The following is a 19,938-nucleotide window of genomic DNA, read 5'->3' as shown; positions in this document are numbered from 1 at the left end:
GTTGTTCAACCAATACCTGACACCTCTTGCCCACCGCATTGCTGCTCTCTGCTTCAACTTCAAGTGCTATGCGGACGACACTCAGCTCGCTTTCAGGCTCCCATTGGCACCTCTTCTCCTTCTCTCATCCCGGATTGTCTGTCTGCAATCCAGGAGTGGTGTGCCGCCAACGATCTCTGCCTGAACGCCAGTAAGAGAGAGATTCTCCTCATTGGCACACCTGCACCTTCCTTTCCTGCCAATCTCTGGCCAGCCTCCCTTGGCCCTCCTCCTGCTCCCACCTGTGAGGCTAAGAACCTCTGGATCATCTTCGACACCACACTTTCCTTCTCCCTCACATCTCTGACATCTCCAAAAAGTCAAACTACCACGTGCACCACCTCAGCGGTACATTTCCTTTCCTCTCCTTCCCCCAGAAGCTCTCTGTCTCCAGAGCTCTGATTCTCTCTAGGCTTGACTACTCCAACAGCCTCTTTTTAAATCTGCCTGCCCCTACTCTCAGTCCTCTGCAACTTATCCAGAACAGGACTGCAAGACTTGTCCTTGGCCTCAAGCCTAGGGGTCGTATATCTCCAGCCCTGAAATCTCTCCATTGGCTCCCAGTGGCTGCAAGGATCAAGTTCATGACCATCTGCATTGTCCACAAGGCATTCTGGGGCTTGGAACCACAATACCTCCAACTTTATCTTCGGAAGTATCTTCCTACTCAAGCTCTTCGCTCCTCCACATCCAACTCCCTGAGCAGCGAGTTGGTCGCAGATCTCTGTCTTCAGCTGGCGCCTCTCTGAAACTTGAGCCGAACCATCTCCAGTTCCGGAAGCACCTGAAGACTTTCCTCTTTGTTTCTGCCTTCTCTCTTACTCCTCCCTGCTGATCTCCTGTCTGATACTGCACTGGTCACCTGGCTACCCGGCTACCCTCTGAATCACAGACCCAGGTCCCTGCCCTCCCAGTTGCACTGCACGCTACCTCCTGGCAACCCTGCACTTGGGTCGGTATCTGCATCCCTACAGTCCGCCTTCCTGCACTTATCGGACACTTGTTGTCTGCACCTAACGTTGCACTACCACTGGCTGGCCGCAATACTTGTTCTTATGTTGATCCTGTGTCTTGCACTTGCTCCCCCTCCCCCTCCCCTGGCACTTTTCCCCTCCCTTCTCCCCTGCACTTCTGTGATCTCAATGTCATTAGGCCTAGTAAGATTGCTGTCTTGTACTCCCGTTGTTTCCCCTCCTTTGTCTTGTCGTGCCTTGAAACACTTGTGTACAGACACATTATAAATACCATATCATATAATATCATATCAATATCCCATAAAGATTGGGGAGGGTTCAGGTTGATCACAATTAGGGAAAGCGGTGTACCATGTCTCGCCCAAGGTCACCACACTGACAAACTCTGAGGACCCTCCACCCAGGTGATCCTTCCACGCGTCTCCACACCCAGGGTCGGGATCCAAGAGTGATGGTGTTTCCCTGCCCACCTGAGAAGAGGTTCCAGGAGATTTAGGAGTGAGAATACACTCAGGTTTCTCACATCACATGTCAGGTGGCTCATCCTGAGGCTCATCTAACGTAGATACAAATACGGTATGTGCGCTTATATAAGCTGTACATAATGAACATGGTGTAAAAAGTACATTATTTCTGTATATCTTCTACTGAACTGCTTTTTCATTTTTTCATTCTTATATCGCCTCAACCATCTTTCCATTTTCCTCATTCATCCCTGTGCCATTTACTATAAATAGTAACATTCTTTGTCTTACTGTCCTTCCTTTATTTTATTTTGCATTTCCTAACTTTTAAATCTTACAGCTCATCCTTACACTTTTTTCAGATGTTAGTGGTTTTTTTTTGTACTGTATGGGCCTCCTGGCTGTCATGCACTATTTCTTCTCCCCCCGCACCCCATCTGTTCTCTGACCTTATTACTGATACTCGCTTTGTGCCGTTTCATTTACACACTTATCACACCACTAGATACTAGCCTGATTTGCTGTTTCCTTTCTTATATGTACTTCTTGCTTATTTTTACTTTCTCCACATCCTTGTTTACATAATTTTTCTATTGTAGTCTATTTATAATCCATTCTGCTTTGTCATCCTCTACACCCTTATATAACTTTGTTCCCAACTCTAAGACATAACACGGTTCCCTTAATATCACTCCCCTCTCACTGTCTCCCCATATTTCCGCTTACTTTGATATTTATTGATTTTCACTTTCTCACTTGCGAACTTTGTCAATTCAACCTATATGATTTATTGTGGCCTCTTTAGTTTTTCCTTCTCACACCTGTCTTATATATCTTCCCCTCCTTTGTCTATTTCTCAAAATATGTATCCATGGTAATGTGATTTCTGATTCTCCGAGGCTCGTGGGGGTTGAAATAAAATGTTTACTGTATGCCGATGATGTGGTGTTATTTTCCCATACTCCACGAGGATTGCGCAAGCTTCTGGGTGCTCTGGATGCATGTACTAAAGTTAATGGTATAATCATTAATGTGGCAAAAACCAATATTGTCCAGTTTGGGACCAGAAGACAATGTAAGACACAGTTGCACTGGCCACTTCAAGACTGTAAAATCACTGTCTCTAATGTATATGTATATTTGGGTATGTTGATCTGTAATCCATGTGCTGTGGACCAATACAACATGCAGGGTCTACATAAACTGCAGATGACCATCTCACAAGCACGTATAATCAGAGCACGTTATTGTAAATTCTCCATGTCACCGGTACTTTCATACTTTAAACTAAAAGTGGTGGCTGTAATTTTGTATGGTGCAGAAACTCAAAAAATCATGTGATATGCCTATTGGTCGGTGAGAGAAGGTCGTTTCTGGAGACAACTCCTGAATTTACCAAACTCGCAACCATTACCACTTATAAGATACGAACTAGGCTTGATTTCGGTTTATGCGATGTACAAATGGAAACTGTGTGCCCTATATCGCAAGTGTTTGATGAATCAGCATGCAATAGGAATAACGAGCATTATAGCAACTTACTTGTTGAATTCTGTGGATATATTTCCGAAAATGTGGCGCATGAAAGTTCAAAAGTTTTTGGATAAAGCGCAAATAAATAGTACGCTCTTGCTAGAAAATCCAGACAAAGCAAAAACAAAAATATGGGAAACAGACTGGATCCACACACGTGTGGCATGTACATATTATAAGAACTTTAAGTCTAACCCCTTTGAACTAAAGCGCTACAATGTTGTGGCTAATTATTTGTTAAAATCCCCAAACGCTAATCATCGTAGTGGGTTCTTGAGATTCAGATTAAACCTCTGGCTTACAAATGATGTTACTAATAACCGCAACAAAAATGGCACACCCCTGCTTTTCCGATTTTGTAAATGCCAAGTAGAAACATTGAAGCATTTGTGCACCGAATGTGTGAATTTATTACAAATTCGTTGCATTTATTTCAAACACTTATTTGTGGATCAAGAAATTACGACTGCTGAAGAACTCTGGGCATTATTGTATTATACCAAAAGGAAGTCAGTGAGATATGCCATTGTTAATTACTTGCAACAAATACAAATACCAAAGTATGCTGTCTCAACATAGTAAAACTGTAACAGTTATTTTAAAGTCTTTCACCTTCTTTTATGTAACCTTTTATTTTAATTTTTTTTTTATTATTCTGTATGATTGTTTGTAGATTGTTTTAAATGCTTTTGTAAACAAGATTTTAAGTTGAAAGGTCTCGATTTTTCGCGACCAAAACAACTATAATAAAAAAAAATATATATATATATGTATCCATATTCCCTGTTTTCACACTTCATCATCTCTCTTTCGCTTTGTTCCTTGTTTTTCTGATCCCTTCGTTTTTTACCATCTTCTGTTTACGTTTAATTGGTTCCCATCTTGGTCTTTCTCCCTGTGCATCTCTTTTTCTTGTTTCTTGTACTTCTTCTCTTTGTCCCTTTCCTATTTCAAGCGATTTGTTTTGTTAAACATTATTTTAAACTACCTTAAATCAGAGCTCTAGTAGCTTGTATGAGCATAGCCTTTTCTGTGGGGTGGCGTACTCGCCCAAGTAGGGGGTTTCCAACCCTTGTCCTGCAGGAGGAAAGAAAATGAAGAAGGAGAATATAAAGGTGTGGGAAATTGATGCCACAACTCACAGGGCAGGAGGAAGGGACACAACAGGAGAAGAATGTTTTTGATACCATGGGTGAATGGCAGTTCTGTTATGTGGAGCATAGTTCTGCCAAAAAAGAAGAGGCGGATATGTGGTAACGTGTTTTGACAATTTGATGTGTTTTCAAGGCATATTTTGAGAATTATAAGTAAATACACAATGTGATGTTGGATACATCAGATGCTGGATAGTGTGCTCAGAGAGTCATGTACGTTTGGTAGCTTATTTTCATGGCCATGTCTATACAATGTTCCCCAGGTCACACTTCTGAATGTTCATTCTCTGACTGCCAAGCCTGAGGTAAGGGTGGCATTGTCGAGAAAACACTGTGCCTTATGGTACATGTTGTTGGTAACTGAGGGAAAGTGAATGGAGTAGTCAAATTAGTATGGTAACATTGACAAAAGCATGGCACGTTCATATCCAAAAGGTGATTCAGATTTGTGTGTCATATCATGCTAGAGTTTAGTTTAGTTTACAGGGAGACAGTGTGGTTCCTTACTTATGATTCGGAGGTCAAAGTATAATACATAGCCAACTATAGTACGAGATTATACCCCAAGCTCCCTGAGTTCATTGGACTGTGTGAAAGGTGGAGGTGAATGTGTCTTACACGCAGGGTAAGTAGGGAGAGAAAGACCAGATGTTTATCCTCCTGTATGCAGTGACTGTCTGACACCCTTCTGTTACTTTATGTTAACATGCTTTGAGTGTTGCCACAATTCTGTGACATGCCTTTTTGCTTGTACAGTACTTTATGCCGTAGTAAGACCACCTCACATAACTGGTGAACAGGGGGGTAATCTTTCCGGCTGCAAGTCAAAAAGGCGAACACTGATGCACCCAAATATACAGCACTTAATGGCCCCGCAGCCATCTAGCCATCCAAAGTAGAGAGACTAGGTGTGAAATAGAAGTGAACGTGCTCCAAAATGGAATCACAGGCTATAGAAATTGAGATATGAGCATCTTGTACACCTTGAAACATGAGTGGTTTGTATAACAGAAATGCAAGTTTGCCATTTTTGCGACACCCTGAAAAATAAGCAAGCAAACTTTCCAGTTTACATTTAGGCACCATTGTATATTTTTTCTTCTTCATGTTAAGTTTCAAAGTTTTAATACTGTGCCAAATTACCTACATAGTGGTCTCAGAGCATCTAGGCATCCCGTTCCGTCCAAAATGTAAGGATGTGAGCATGCATTTTGATTCAGCAATGAGTGGTCAAGCATTTAAACCTTTAGAAGTACCATGGTGTGATTGTGAGCCTGACCATTTTGAAACCATGCAGAATAAAACAGAAGAGCAATGTCCGTTTGCTTTACATTATCCTAGGCTCAGAATGGTCATGAACAGCCAGGTTCGATATACCGGAAAGCTGGAAGGAAAAATAGGACTTTTTAAAAGAGGTTGAGTCTTGAACCATGGCTGCTCTTGGAGCAGAGCCCTGGAACGGGCATCATGGGCGTTCTTGGAGTATGGTAAGGATTGTATGCAGATAGTTAATAGTGGTGTGTGATGCAGGACTCATCTTGCAATGATGTTTAGCTCGTCTGGGACCAAATCTGCGCAATTCAGCCTTGTCTATCCTTTTCAACCGGGGTTGCCGTTACCGTCTCTCGTTTAATAGAGGTGAGAATGTAGGTCTTATCATTGTAACTCTAATCCATTTACTTTTTTTTCTCCATGTCCCCCTTAATTTCCTATCTCCTTCTCTTCTCTTTATCCATATCCTCGCCCTTCCTTGGACCTTTCTCCCTTTTACCTGGCACCTCCCCATTGCAGGCAGTTCCTCGCCCCAGGTGCCAGCCAATGGGTGAACATCGACAGTAAAACCATGGAGAAGACTTTGGATGGAATGAAGAAGCCACATCGGTTCGTTCTTGATGAAGCTCAGATGCACATCTACATGCTCATGAAAAAGGTGCCTTCCAAATAAAGCTTTATCTGATCTCCCATACAAACACTAGGCATATGCGCAATCAGGGCATAGTGCGTGTTGGCCTGCTTACTTACTGGTGATCAAAGACATGCAATCAGCTGCCTTCTCCAGCTATAAAGCTTCCATTAATTAGAGCCCTAGATATTTCCCCACCTGCTGGCAAGACCCATGAAGGGAACCATCCCATGTAACTACCAAACCTCTAGAGATTGAATGTAATGCAGCCTCTCTGAGGGAGGGAAGGGCATGCAAAGTATGAGATGGAAGGAATGGAGCAAGTAGTTTGTTGTATGTAGAAATCTTCTTCCTCATTCCAGTTCTTACTTAATGAGAACTTCCAACTACAGGTGGAGCATGAGTTGAGTGACACGAAATTGTGCCCTCTTTACGGGATGACGAGGGCATATAGCAAAACCAGCACATGCATTTGGGAGATTTTCTAGATGTTCACTGGTGAGAGTTTAAGAAGACCACCTTGGGGGAATCCTGACTCTCACTATGGTAGTGTGACAGAGCAATCTGGCTCTTATCAGGGGAAAGCACTGGTATTAAAGTACGGCTTACACCACACACAACACAATAAAGGAATTTTCTACATAGTATTTGTCTGAAAAATACACTATTTTTAAAGGTGTGCATTAATATAAAATCCAAAATACAGATAAATACTAAAAATCGGAGATACATATTAAAACAGTAAAGTGTCTTTAAATGCACACAATAACAATGTAAAACAGAAAAGCAAACCAGTGTTGCATAGTAAGACTTTTTGACACGTTAGTACAGTTTTAATGAGTTAGGCATGTCCTCCCTGTGGTGAGAACATGACTGTCTGTTGGCAGCACCCCGTTGTAGTAATGTGGGATCTAAAAATATCAGTTTGCACATAGCCCAGAGAACGGCATACGATGAACCCCCTTTCTTTCGATTATTTTTCTTTTCCAGCTGACTTTCCTGTATTATAAGATTGCTTAATAGAATGGATTATGGAAATGATTGGTCTCTGCCGTACTCTCGAGCCTGCATAGAAGGTACGAATGAAAAGTGATGTCTTGCAGAAACTGAAGCCAAGATCCTGTAGACCCGTGTGGCCGCACAAACTGGTAGTCTTCAGTACAACCAAGGATCGCTTAGGGAGCGATTGTGGACACAATGGGGTGGTAGCATACTCACATGTGGACACTTTGGCAAGCACATCTAGGGATGGCTATTTGGCAGAACATTCCTCAGCTGAAACTGATCCCAGTACACAGCTGCCACCAGCCTGCGACTCTGACACACTTTCTCGGCATGGTGACTTGCCCAAGGACCAAAGGGGACACGTTCCCTTCCCTAGTAGACATAGGGGCCACTTAGGGAAAAAAAAAACTAAAAGGGGGTTGACATCTTCAATATGGCTTTATAAAGAGCTTCAGTGTTCACAAAAGAGGTTTTAGACATGGTAAAGGTAAAAAAAAATACAAGAGGATCATATAAATAATGAAAAATGTCATTCTCCTCTAACACCATACAAAAGTGCATATATCAGAGTGGGTTATGTTCTTATACAATATATCATACATGGCAATTTTCAACCTCAGCTGATCAGAGTAAAATGCCTTGAAACAATATATTTCATTCGATGTTGAAAAAAGCATAACCTTGCATTACACAAACAGCTAAAAATAACAGGTTTTGGTTTCGTGTTACTGCTGTCATAAATCAATATAAATAAATAAACATGACTTTAGTCATATAGAAATAGCAACAAACACACAAAAACATACATAATATTATCGTGTTTTGTTAAGTAGATTGAAAAAATGGGTTACAGATCATACAATTCTAGTTGTCTGTCAACTGGGATGTGGCGGGAAAGAAGACTACGAGCGATGTTTAATACTTTCGATCCCTGTGGACGAGCACTACGAAGTCTCACTTGTATGTCTCTTGTTGGCTTGTATGGACTTGTTGGTGGATTTCGACAAGATGAATAGACAACTCTTATTAGCTTGATAGTCCTTTACTGAGCATAATTAAGCAAGTGTATAATGCGGCCCTGATTTGTGTCAGAAAATGGCACAAATGGGGAATTCACTGGCAGTTTTTCTTTTGTATAATTTGTATGTCGACTAGTTAGAGAATCACCTTTTAGCTTCGTTATTCGATGTGTCGTACTTCATTGCCCTCGCAAAACCGTGCTGTGCTTACGCCCATGAAGTTATCCTTATTGCAAGGATTCTGCTTGCTTTGCAAAGGATAATTGATGGGTCTGTGACCTTTCACGAGATTAATGATGATCAAAACATTAGACCCTATGTGGTGGTGATTAATGGGAACACAAAGGGGGTAATTCATAGCATTCAGCGGACAAGTGGCGCATGCGGCTGGCGCACAGTGTGCGTGTGCGGCAGTCTGCGCGAGCCGCTTGCGCCAAAATCCATTTCTGCGCACAGCGTATTCATGGATTTTAGCATCCATAACCAGCTGTGGCGCAGAGTGGCGCAGCGAGCCTGCAGTAGCGCCAGTTACGCCCCCAACCCCTCCCCGTGCGCCATGAACAGCGCACAAATTTCGTACATGGCGCACAGCCCAGTGGACCAGCATAGAGCCCCCCAACCGCGAAAACGTCTGTAAAAATCCCTGTGCACCCCTCCAAATACATGTATCCCACTGCGTGGGAAGTGTTACATGCGATTGGCCCTGTGCGAGCGGGGCACGTGTATTTCGGGGGTGTGCAGGAAGTTCTACACGCGATTGGCCTTGGGCGAGCTGGGTACGTGTATTTCTGGGGTGCGCGGAAAGTTTGCAAGTGGGGTATGTGTATTTCGGGGGTGTGTGGGAAGTTTCACACGCGATTGGCCCTGTGCGAGTGGGGTACGTGTATTTCGGGGGTGCGCGGGGAGTTTTACACGCGATTGGCCCTGTGCGAGCGGGGTACGTGTATTTCAGAGGTGCGCGGGAAGTTTGCGAGCAGGGTACGTGTATTTCTGGGGTGGGCGGGAAGTTTGCGAGTGGGGTATGTGTATTTCGGGGGTGTGCGGGAAGTTTCACATGCGATTGACCCTGTGTGAGCGGGGTACGTGTATTTCGGGGGTGCGCGGGAAGTTTCACATGCAATTGTCCCTGTGCGAGCGGGGTACGTGTATTTCGGGGGTGCGCGGGAAGTTTTACACGCGATTGGCCCTGTGCGAGCGGGGTACATGTATTCTGAGGGGTGCGCAGGGAGTTTCACACGCGATAGGCCTTGGGCGAGCGGGGTACATGTATTACTGGGGTGCGCGGGAAGTTCTACACGCGATTGGCCCTGTGCGAGCGGGGTACGTGCATTTCGGGGTGCGTGGGAAGTTCTACACGCGATTGGCCTTGGGCGAGTGGGGTACGTGTATTCTGAGGGGTGCGCGGGGAGTTTCACATGCGATAGGCCTTGGGAGAGCGGGGTATGTGTATTACTGGGGTGTGCAGGAAGTTCTACACGCGATTGGCCCTGTGCAAGCGGGGTATATGTATTTCAGTGGTGCGCGGGGAGTTTCACACGCGATAGGCCTTGGGCGAGCGGGTATGTGTATTCCTGGGGTGCGCGGGAACTTTCACACGCGATTTCGCTGTCTGAGCGGTTTACGTGTATTCTGAGGGGTGCGTGGGAACTTTCACACGTGAATTTGCTTGCAGAGCGGGGTACGTGTATCCAGTGGGGTGTGCGGGGTGTTACACACATGAATTGCCAGTATGGGTCCTCCCAGGTGTGCCCTCGACCCCCTCCCCAGCCCGTGCAGGCAGCCCACACCACAGGGGACTACCCTGCACCCCTGGTTATGTCCCACAGGCAGACCATCCACCATGGGCATGCCCCCCAGCCAGCCCACATGTCACCTTGCACAAGTGATCACTGACTCATGTCCCTCAGCACCCCCACCCACCCAGCATTGAGGGACACCTACCAGCAGGCCCCGACTCATGTCCTTCAGCACCCCCACCCATCCAGCATTGAGGGGCACCTGCCAGCAGGCCCCGACTCATGTCCCTCAGCACCACCACCCACCCAGCATTGAGGGGCACCTGCCAGCAGGCCCCGACTCATGTCCCCCCCAACACGTCATAAAGATGCACAATCATGGGCCTCATGTGCACCAAAATCCCACAGCACACCACCCCAGTCTTGAGAGGCAATCAAGTCCCCAATCCACCCCACACTAAAATGGCTATTCCATGACACAAACCGAAAGTCAACTATGTACATCAAAACATGTCCGTCACACACACACACTGGGTGCAAGTGATTGTCTAAATCTACTTTTTCACATGCAGTAACCCAATGAACGAATACCACACATGGAAGTAAGAAACAAAAATGTATTATGAACAAAATGAATGAAATGAAATGAAAGCATAAAACTTACTTCAAACGATTAAATGAAATGTATATCCGAAACAGAATAAAAAAAACATATGAAGAACCAATTCAAAGTGATGAAAAAAAAAACATGTGTCCAATCTCACGGTCCACCAAATGAAATCCAAAGGAAATGTAAATTGTAAAATGCATTGATCCAGGGTGATAAAATAAAATAAAATCCTCACATGATCCACTGTTCAACTATGTACACCGAGTTCATCCAGGGTCCATGAGCCCAACGAAAGAAATGAAACCTATCCAAAAAACTACCTAAGAAAAGAACTATATACAAATGTGTGGGGAATAGTCCAAACACCCCAAATCAAAGGAAAACGAAAATGAAACCTAACACTAAAAACTATATACAATGGCGGCGGGCTAGTCCACCGTCTCACTTTCTGATTTCCCGGGCCAGGGCATCATCGAACTCCTGATCAACGTCCTGGAGGCGGTCCTCTTCCATGGCCTCGAGGGTTCACAAGGACGATGCCATGTTGACCTCCAACTCTATGCGAATTGCCTCGAGGCACTTGGCCCGTCTCAGTGCCGTCTGCATGGAGTTCTCCGCCCTGACCATTGTGAGCCGTGCCTCTTCCGCCCGCCGCCACTCCGCATCTATGGCCTGGCCCAACCGCTGCCATGTTGAAGGCCCCGAGCCATCATTGCTCCCACCTCGTTGCTGCTGCTGCTGCTGTGCCTGTGCCCTGTCTCTTGCTGCCTGCCTGTCCTCCTCCGGCTGGGGTGCAGTTGATGTGTCCTCCACCAGCCTGGCCGCAGGGTCAGGGGCAGCTCCACAGGGTACCCAGGTGATACATGGGTGGGAAGATGGCATGGAGGATGACTGGCACATAGGGGGTTCAGGTGAGGAGGGGGTCGGAAGAAGGTCCAGCATACGGAGGAATCTAGCCCTGCTGACCCATTCCAGTAGGTCAATGCGGTCAACGATGCATCCGAGATGACCTGCAGTGTCTTCACGAAAACACTGCAAGTCACCTCGCATGCCCCGTTGACGCAACGCTATCCCAGCCAGGACAGGCTCAACCCGGTCCCGGATTGCCACGTCCGCAGGGAGAGGAAGGCCAGTTGTTGTGCGCTCATCCCCTCCCTGAAAACGGGCCTGGACGTAGGCATCCCTGCTGGTGCGGGATGATGCAGTCAGAGGATCGGGGACAGGATTACACATAGGCACCTCCGCGGCGGCCTATGCTGCCTCCTGTCCCTGCCCCTGCACTGCACCACTAGCACCAGTGGAATCCCCACCTCCAGACCATGTGTGTGTCCCTTCCATGGCCTCCTCCTCCACCAAACCCCCCACCAACCTGGATGACTCTGTGCCATCTTCCCCCGTCGGACCCTGTGGGATCTCAGCTGCCCCTTCTGCTGCCGAGGAGTCCACCTCCGACCTCCGCTTCTTGGACCTACTCTCGGCAGCTGTGGCCTGGGACGCGGCACCAGACTCCTCACTCCCCGACGAGATGACAACCTGGGAGGGGAGCCGGGGCTTGCGTCTCCGGCTGGCGGTGCGATCCCTGCCGCCTTGCTCCACAGCACCCTCTCTGCCCTCTTCATCAGTTGACGCTGCAGACAGGGAGAGATAGGACACAAGCATCAGGGCACTGTACAAAGGACTGATACACACATGACAGTTGTACATGAGTGGCAGTGTCAAACTTCAGACAAGGCATTACACTCCCCAACACACATGTCATTTCAACTCACACACATGAACAAATCAACAGGAATATCGCACCAGGCAGCACCATCCATACACATACAACAGCACGAGCAGCCGAAGGTGAGCCTGATGTCACATGCAACACGGGGAGTGCATAACACATGCACACACGCCACCAGACTGACATGCATCTGTACATCTCCACCACTGCAGTGACAATGTCACCATCCATGTTACATCTGGCAATCAGCCTTCTACATCTCAGTGTCACATGCATCCATGTTGCATCACAGTTGCACACTTGTCAAATACACCCACATGCACATGTGCATAGTGCAGATACATGCAGCATGAACCAGCATCCATGTGTGACAACACAACCATGCCACAGTACATACTCATAATTCATTACATGTGTGCACCCACACATACATTTGCACAGCATGCTTACCAACACATACACCATCGATGTGTCTCACACTTGATAGGAATCACATGTGGCAGGTTCACGTCCATGTACATACGCAGCCATACATGTCCCCACAAAGACATATGTGCAGCCTGCACACTTCTGGCACACCACAACACGCACAGCGTCCGTTCAGTATGCATGTACACTTACCGCTCGACTCCAGGCGGGTCTACCCCTCAAGGACATGGACCTGGAGCGCTGGGCGTATGCGTTCCAGGACCCTCATCTGGTTGTTGGTCAGGTGGACCCGGCACCCCTTGGCATCCGCTGCCTTCAAGAGGCGCCGGGCCTTGTTGAGGGTCCTGGACCTGAAGTCCTCCCAGCGCTTCCGGACATGTTTGATCTCGTGGACTGCCACCCCCTCCTCGTTGATGACAGTCACGATGTCCATCCAGATCCTCTTCCGTCCTTCATTGTCGGCGCGTGAACTTCCAAAGAGGGCATCATACTGCCCCAGGACTTGCTCCACCAGGACACCAACTTCACTGGCACTGAAGCTGGTGGCCCTCTGCCTCTCTGCCTGGGGGTTGCCAGTGGTGCCAGATGGTGTAGTGTCCGACATGACAACCCAAGAGGCAGGTGTGAGTGGGCAACTGGGTCCTGGGGCTGGGCTGGGGAGCGATGGTATCCCAGTCGGGAGTCTTCAGTTCCAGCAGGGGTGGTCACAGCAACTGCACCCCTGGCTGACGTGCAGACACCAAATAGCAGGGCACATGGGCAGTAGGCAAGCAGGCAGCAGAAGATGGCAGGTGGGAGCGTGCTCGGGGCTTTGGGGGGCAGGAATATGGCCTTCTGGCCAGGAGCGTGGTCTTCCGTGTGTTTTCGCGTGGCCAGCTTGATACGGAGTGATTTGGCACGTGAAAAAATTGCACGTCAGCGTGAAATCTGAGGAAAGGCCCTTAGCGCATAAGCGCATCTGTGACGATACGCACACGGGCGTTTCCCTCGTGACGTGTGCATAGTGGTTCAGCACGTGAAAAAACTGCACGTCCGCATGTGAATGCATGTAATCCGAGGAAAGGGCCTACGCGCGTAAGTGAAGCAACGCGCGCGGGCGTTTCCCTCAACACAGGTTAAAGGTGAGCGGGGCCAGCAGTTCGCTGTACGTGCCTTTCGTGGAGACCGACGTGTGTATTGCTACTTCATGTTGTTTCGCGCGCCATCACAACTTCACAGTGGATCAAGGACGTATCTCTTCTTTTGGCGGGGGTATTGGCTGCGCGTGTTTTTCATCATCGCGCTAGTCTGACGGTGAGTCGCGCACCTTATTTTTCCCACTGCAGGTGCCCCTGTGTATCGCCTACCCGTTTTCGAGGTCATAGTAGCCTGCGTGTCCCACGCGTACGTTTTTTTGTGTTCCTGGGTGCCACCGCTTACTGCGGGAGGTTGATTCCATGCACGTAGGCTGCAGGGATTGTGTGCATGGTTTTACTGCAGTTTTGGGGTGCCTGAGCATTGCGTGACCCGTCACTACATTACCAGGGTCACATACAGCCTTGTAGGTGCAGGGGTGCTGTTAACATCTTGCATCCCACCCCCTTCACCCCAATTGCCCAGGACAGTTGTGGTGTACACCTCCCATTGGCACTCCTCTGTCTGTGCCGGCCCTCCTCCATCTGTGCCATGGTTGGGAGGCCACCAAAGGTGAGGGGCACCTCCGCTGGGTGTCCTCGTCATGGCAGGTGTGGTCAGGGACGTGGCCGGGGTGACCAGGGAGTATGGGGTGTCCAGGGTGGCCATGGAGGGGGAAGAGACAGGGGTGCGCCATTTGTGCACGATGTTGTGCCATATGTCGGTGCAGTCATGCCACCACCCCCTGTGGTTCCGGGAGATGCAGCTTCTGCATCTGGCACTGGCGCCCGTGTGACCCGGCAGTACGTTTCATCGACTGCCACGCGCCCAAGGGTAGTGGTAGCTGCAGGTGCAGCTGTGGACACCACCACCCAGGCTCAGGGTCTGCCAGCGCAGGCTGTGTTGGCACTTGAGGAGTCCTTGGAAGATTTACAACAGGGCAGGAGGGAAACCGTAGGTGCAGGCAGGGCTGCCCTGACCGAGACACGTGTCCCTTGGGCAGTAATGTCATCTGCTGCCCCGACCAGCCGGGTGTTGGCAGGTTCAGGGGCAGATGCAGCCAACAACACCCCGGTTGTGAGTCTGCCAACCAGGACAGTCGCGGTCAATGACCCTGCCACAGCGGATGTTGCTATGCAGGGTCCATTAGAGGGCACCCAGCTGCCACTGACGCAAGTCAGGCCTTTGGTCGTCCCTCCACCTGCCACTCCCTTGGCTAAATCCACCAGTGCCACTGGCCATACTGATCAGGGCAGCATTTGCCAGCCAGGGCCTGCGCCACAAGCCAAGAGGAGGAAGGTTGCACCTGCAGCACAGGCTGGGACCCCACACACAGCCACGACCTCCTGCATGTCGAGGAAGAAGCCTTTCTGCAACCAGGAACTGGACTTCCTCGTGGACTACGTGAGGGACCACAGCCGTGACATGCTAGTGGGGCCTAATTTTCAGACTACGGCTGCCCGCCGTGATACCCACTGGAAGCAAGTTGCAGAACGTGTGAGTGCATTCGGCCATGAGGTGCGCACGGCGCAAGAGTGCAAAAAGCGTTGGAATGACCTCAAACGCAGCGCTAAAGCTAAGCGTGCCTCAAATTACAACTTGACTCTGGTGACTGGCAGTGGGCCTGCACCTGAGGAGGAAGACCTCACTCCTCACAAGTCACTCATTGCAGAGTTCATACCACCTGAATCCGTCGAAGGAGTGGGAGGGATGCCGGACTTTGATGCCCGGTCCAGTGAGTGTTGCTGCATGTTTGTTGAGGACATGTGTGTTTTACTTGTGTGATGTGTTGTGCATGACTGCCACTACATGTCATGTGTACATGGTTCTGATATGCAAGTAATGCAATGCTTCACTGATGCATGGCTGCTCTGCAGGATGGTGGACATGTGGAGCGGGCGGGGACTGTCCGCATCACCACTATTGCACCTTACTCACATGCTGGTCACCAGGATGCCCCTCCGGTCCATGTTCCAGCTCACTGGCCCTTCTGCATGTAGCCTGGGGTGACCTTCCTCTCAGCCCTGGGACTATGTCATAGCATGACTGACGTGCATGTTTCCTCTGCCTGCATGCGGGTACTCCATGTAGGCATGCTCCCTTGCCCCTCCACCCCCCCTCTGCACCCCAATCGCAACTTTGCACTGGTCTGCTTCAATTTTGCCATTGAGTACATGCGTGTTCATGCGTCCTGTGTACATGCTAACTTCCACCAGCCTATCTGCCAGACATATGCTGAGGGGTACATCCTTTGTACTTGATGCAGGGTGTCTCACTTGGACTGTGCAGAGGTCAGATGCTCTGCAGGGACATGAGTGCCCATTCATGCTTAATGTGGATTCCATGCATGCCCCTATGTGTCCTTGACTGGATGATCATTGTAGTACGTGTCCAGGGTGACCTACATTGCATGGCATTTCATCAGCCTTCCCATGGCCACTGTGGCTCAGTCCTGCGTCGCATACATGTTTAGGGTGTGACAGTCTGTGTGGGTCACAGGCCTCAGCCTGTTTCATGACCAATGACTCTGTCCAACTGATGGTGTGTCTTCTTCACACATGGGTGTACTCCTGAGGTTTCATCATGTGTCCTGCTTACTGTCCCATCATCATCTGCTGTGTTGTCACTTAACTCACATGATGCAATTGATGCTAGTCAACACTGTCTGTCAATACACAGGTCTATGGTCATCCTTTTGATGCCATGCAAAGCATCCCTGCATTTGCACTTGGGGGAGGGGTGGTTTGCTTGTAGCCATGCTACCCATTGCATGCACATTGCATGTGATGGCTGAAGTTGACCTTGCACTGCCTTCACATTTTCTGATACACATCATGAAGTACGTGCACATGTGGATAGTGAGTAACGTACAAATGTGCTGCACTGCATCGACCCACTTCAGAGCGATATAACACCCTTCTACATGCCTAATCACAGAAGCAATGTCAAGTTGACCCAGCATGCATGGCAGGTTCTCTTTTGTGTGTGACATGTCTGCTTCATGTGTTTGGTGTCTGTGTGATGTCTATGTGTGTGTGTGTTGTGTGCTTCTAACATGTGTAGTGACCTTTTTTCTCTCTACTTTTCAGATGATGATGCAATGGAGCAAGAGGATGGTGATGTCATGCCAGGCACAGGGTTGTTATCACTACAGCAACCCGGCATAAGTGGGGGTAGTGGGGTGGTAGTCCACGAAAACCCACATGTGCTACAGTCCATCTTGTCTTTGGCTGGCAATGAGTCCAGCCCTGATGACCACTCTGATGTCCATGTTGAGTTGGATGTGCATCAGGTCCATATGTCAGGGGTTTGTGATTCTTATGTGGGCACTCCTCTGTCCGTGACACCTGCACTGAGGGGTCAGACAGTCTTGGAACCTCCGCCTGTGGTGGATCGGGACGCAGGGTTACCCTCCACACCAGTCACTGATGTGCCTGGGCCATCACGTCGACGGGGGCATGTAGTCGTGCAGCCGCGGGCGGTGCCAACACAACGAGGACACCCAGTCCTTGGGTCCCGCAGGTGTCAAGCCCAGCAACGCGGTCGCCGCGCGCAACCGCTGTATACTGAGTGGGAGCAAGACATGACTGCCAATTCTGAACGCCAGGGGGCAGCAATGGAGAACATCGCTGTGAGCATGGAGCGTGTGGCCCAATCCATGCTCCCCCTGCTAGGCAGGTGCTTCTCCAGCAGCAGGCGGCACGGTCTATGGCCCGCTCGCTCAGGCTGGGCATGGCGGCCTCAGACAGGACAGTCGTCTCTGCGTGAAGCAATTGCTGTTCACGCAGAGGCACACATGGGGGCCCTCAGGGAGGAGTATGCTTCCCTCAGATCCACTTTGGGTGTCCTTCTGATGTCCCAGAGGGAGCGGTCAGAGGAGAGGTTTGCCCAGCTTGAGCGTACCATCTCGGCTGAGCTACATGCTTGCCGGGAGGTGCATCAGTTGTCCAGCCAGGCCTTGCAGGAGGAACTCCGTGTTACACGTGTTACCTTGCAGGAGGAAGCATGTGTATCACGTGAGGTTCTGCATGCAGACCTACGTGTCATCGCCGCACAGAACCAGGCTCACTCGTCCGGCAGACTTGCTGCCGACGAGGGGCAAGCTGCGGCTAGGCGTGGTCAGGCTCCTGTGACACGTCCTCCTTTCCAGGAAGAGCCAGACGTACCTCCCCTCTCCTGGGTGCCTCCCCCCACCAGGTCATATGTGGCCATTTTTGATTTTTCTTTTTGTTTAGTTAGTTAAGTTTCTATTTGATAGTTAGTTTAATTAGGTCATGTAGGTTTTTGATAGTTAGTGTAATTAGGTAATATAGTTTAAAATTGCTTATCTGTTGTGCTTCCATGTGATGGTATGGTGCTTTGTGGCTTTTGAAAGCATCCACTGTCTGTTACATCTGATCCCTTCAAGCTTGTCTCGTGTATGTGTTTGCAGCCTGGGGTCCTGACTCACATATGCCACTCCTGCTTCCCTTATCCATGGGTTCGCACGTATGGTTCGGTCTAACAGCCTATTACACAAGGGCTTAGGACTGTCATATCTGTGGCATGTCTGCTGCTGTACTACTTTTGTTGACACCCCTAGTGGGGATGATAGGGGTGATTTTGATCGCAGTTCTTCCTATGCTAGATGGGTGGTTTCATGATTCATGTGTGCATTAATTGCTATACATTGTGTAGTGTGTTTCTTATCTTTGCTGTGCATGTGATTCATGCAATTCATGCTGTAGACAGTGGCTGACACACTTTGGCTGGGAAAGTTGCACTGATGGAGTGATTTCAGATGTACGTCTCTGACATGGTCCACTCATGACATGCCTGAGGAGACACACACAGGGACATTTCATGCATTAATCATGTGTTTTCTGCCCTTTCTGCAGGGGGATGAGCCTCCAGCCCACCTTTCCCAGCAGACATGGCCCATTGGATGTCTGGAAGCTGGCCACGTTCGGTGGTGCAGACATGCACATGTGTGCGCAGGCAGAGCCACAGGGATTGCGCTCATACATCATACAGAAGCTGACGTGTTTCAAGGAACTCCAGGAAAGGTGAGCAGCACAAGGGGGCCACACCGCAGCCAACCGTCCACCAGGACAGTTGCACATGCATGCTAAGTAACACCACTGACGGTGAGCTTGGACAGCTATTGGTGTTGAAGCGCACAGTACAGCTAAGATGCGTTGGTGGAGTAATGGGTAGTTGATGGGAAAGTTGTCAGGGGCCCATGCAGGGGCAGTGGCACATATCCTCCGGTCCAACATGGTCCATTGAGGCAGCTGTATTAGCCATGTAGCGTTCCAAGACAGGGAAAGAAGCAGCTCACAGGGACAGACAGTGAGGGACAGACTTGTGTGCAGTGCATTTCATTTGCAGGTTTGAATTGCCACATGCACTACCTACTTTATTTAGGTTATGCTGGAACACAACTTGTACTGAAGTCGTACCTTGCTAAATGCGTCTGGATGCTTACCCAGGGAACATTGGATGTTGTGTGAATCTTGACACATTGGTCTTACATTTGCCACGCAGCCACCGGCGTATTACTTACTGTGTTGACTGTGTATGAACCATCACGGGGGGAATCTTATGTATGGCTACGAAGCTCCACACCAGATAGTTTGTAGAGTATCTTGTTACTTTGGGGCATGCATGGTGGTGGGTATGTGTGTTATGGGCACGCACAGACTAGTGACTCTGGCTCTCTTTGCAGCATTGAACTGCTCATATTACCGGACCTGACAGAGTGCAGGCAGTAGGCCAGCACTCACCCCAGAGATACGTTTCTCTTTGACTTCAATTTGAGTAATTTGGTACTATGTGCATAATGTACACGTTTGGTATGATTGTGTATGTGTTAATGTGATTATTATGTTTTTGTACATTCCCTACTTTCCCTTGTCAATCCTACTCCCCTCTCCTGCCCCTCATTCTGGTTATCCATTATACCAATGCCTGTCCCTACTGCATATCCCTGACCCTCCTTCCCCACCAGGGTCTCAGAGGCCTGTGTGAGTTTGACCTTGCAGGCACCCAAACCACGGTGGGGGTGGTTGGTTCATGCCACTCCTGCGCCTGTACACGGGAGCTGTGACTACACATCAGTTTGTGTTGCATCATTCGATTATATTTTGTGCCACACATGGTACACATCCTGTTGTGACATTGTTTTACTGTGCTACCTTGGTTGTTCCATCATTGTGCTAGTACTTGGGCTTTGTGACGTACTGCTACTTCAA

The 19,938-nt window shown here is 48.8% G+C and overlaps 1 protein-coding gene across 1 annotated transcript in view; it reads left to right on the top strand.

Annotated features, from left to right (window-relative positions):
• The window catches only part of RGS11 (regulator of G protein signaling 11), a 4,320,935-nt gene that overhangs the window by 4,035,227 nt on the left and 265,770 nt on the right, over window positions 1–19,938 (top strand). The window contains exon 15 of the mRNA XM_069646770.1: window positions 5,956–6,094. Coding sequence (XP_069502871.1) covers window positions 5,956–6,094 — 139 coding nt within the window. The remainder of the gene's footprint in view (window positions 1–5,955; window positions 6,095–19,938) is intronic.

This window comes from Ambystoma mexicanum, chromosome 2q (assembly GCF_040938575.1).
Source record: "Ambystoma mexicanum isolate Mex_15411 chromosome 2q, UKY_AmexF1_1, whole genome shotgun sequence".
NCBI lineage: Eukaryota > Metazoa > Chordata > Amphibia > Caudata > Ambystomatidae > Ambystoma > Ambystoma mexicanum.
This window is presented reverse-complemented; position numbering and strand designations above follow the sequence as displayed.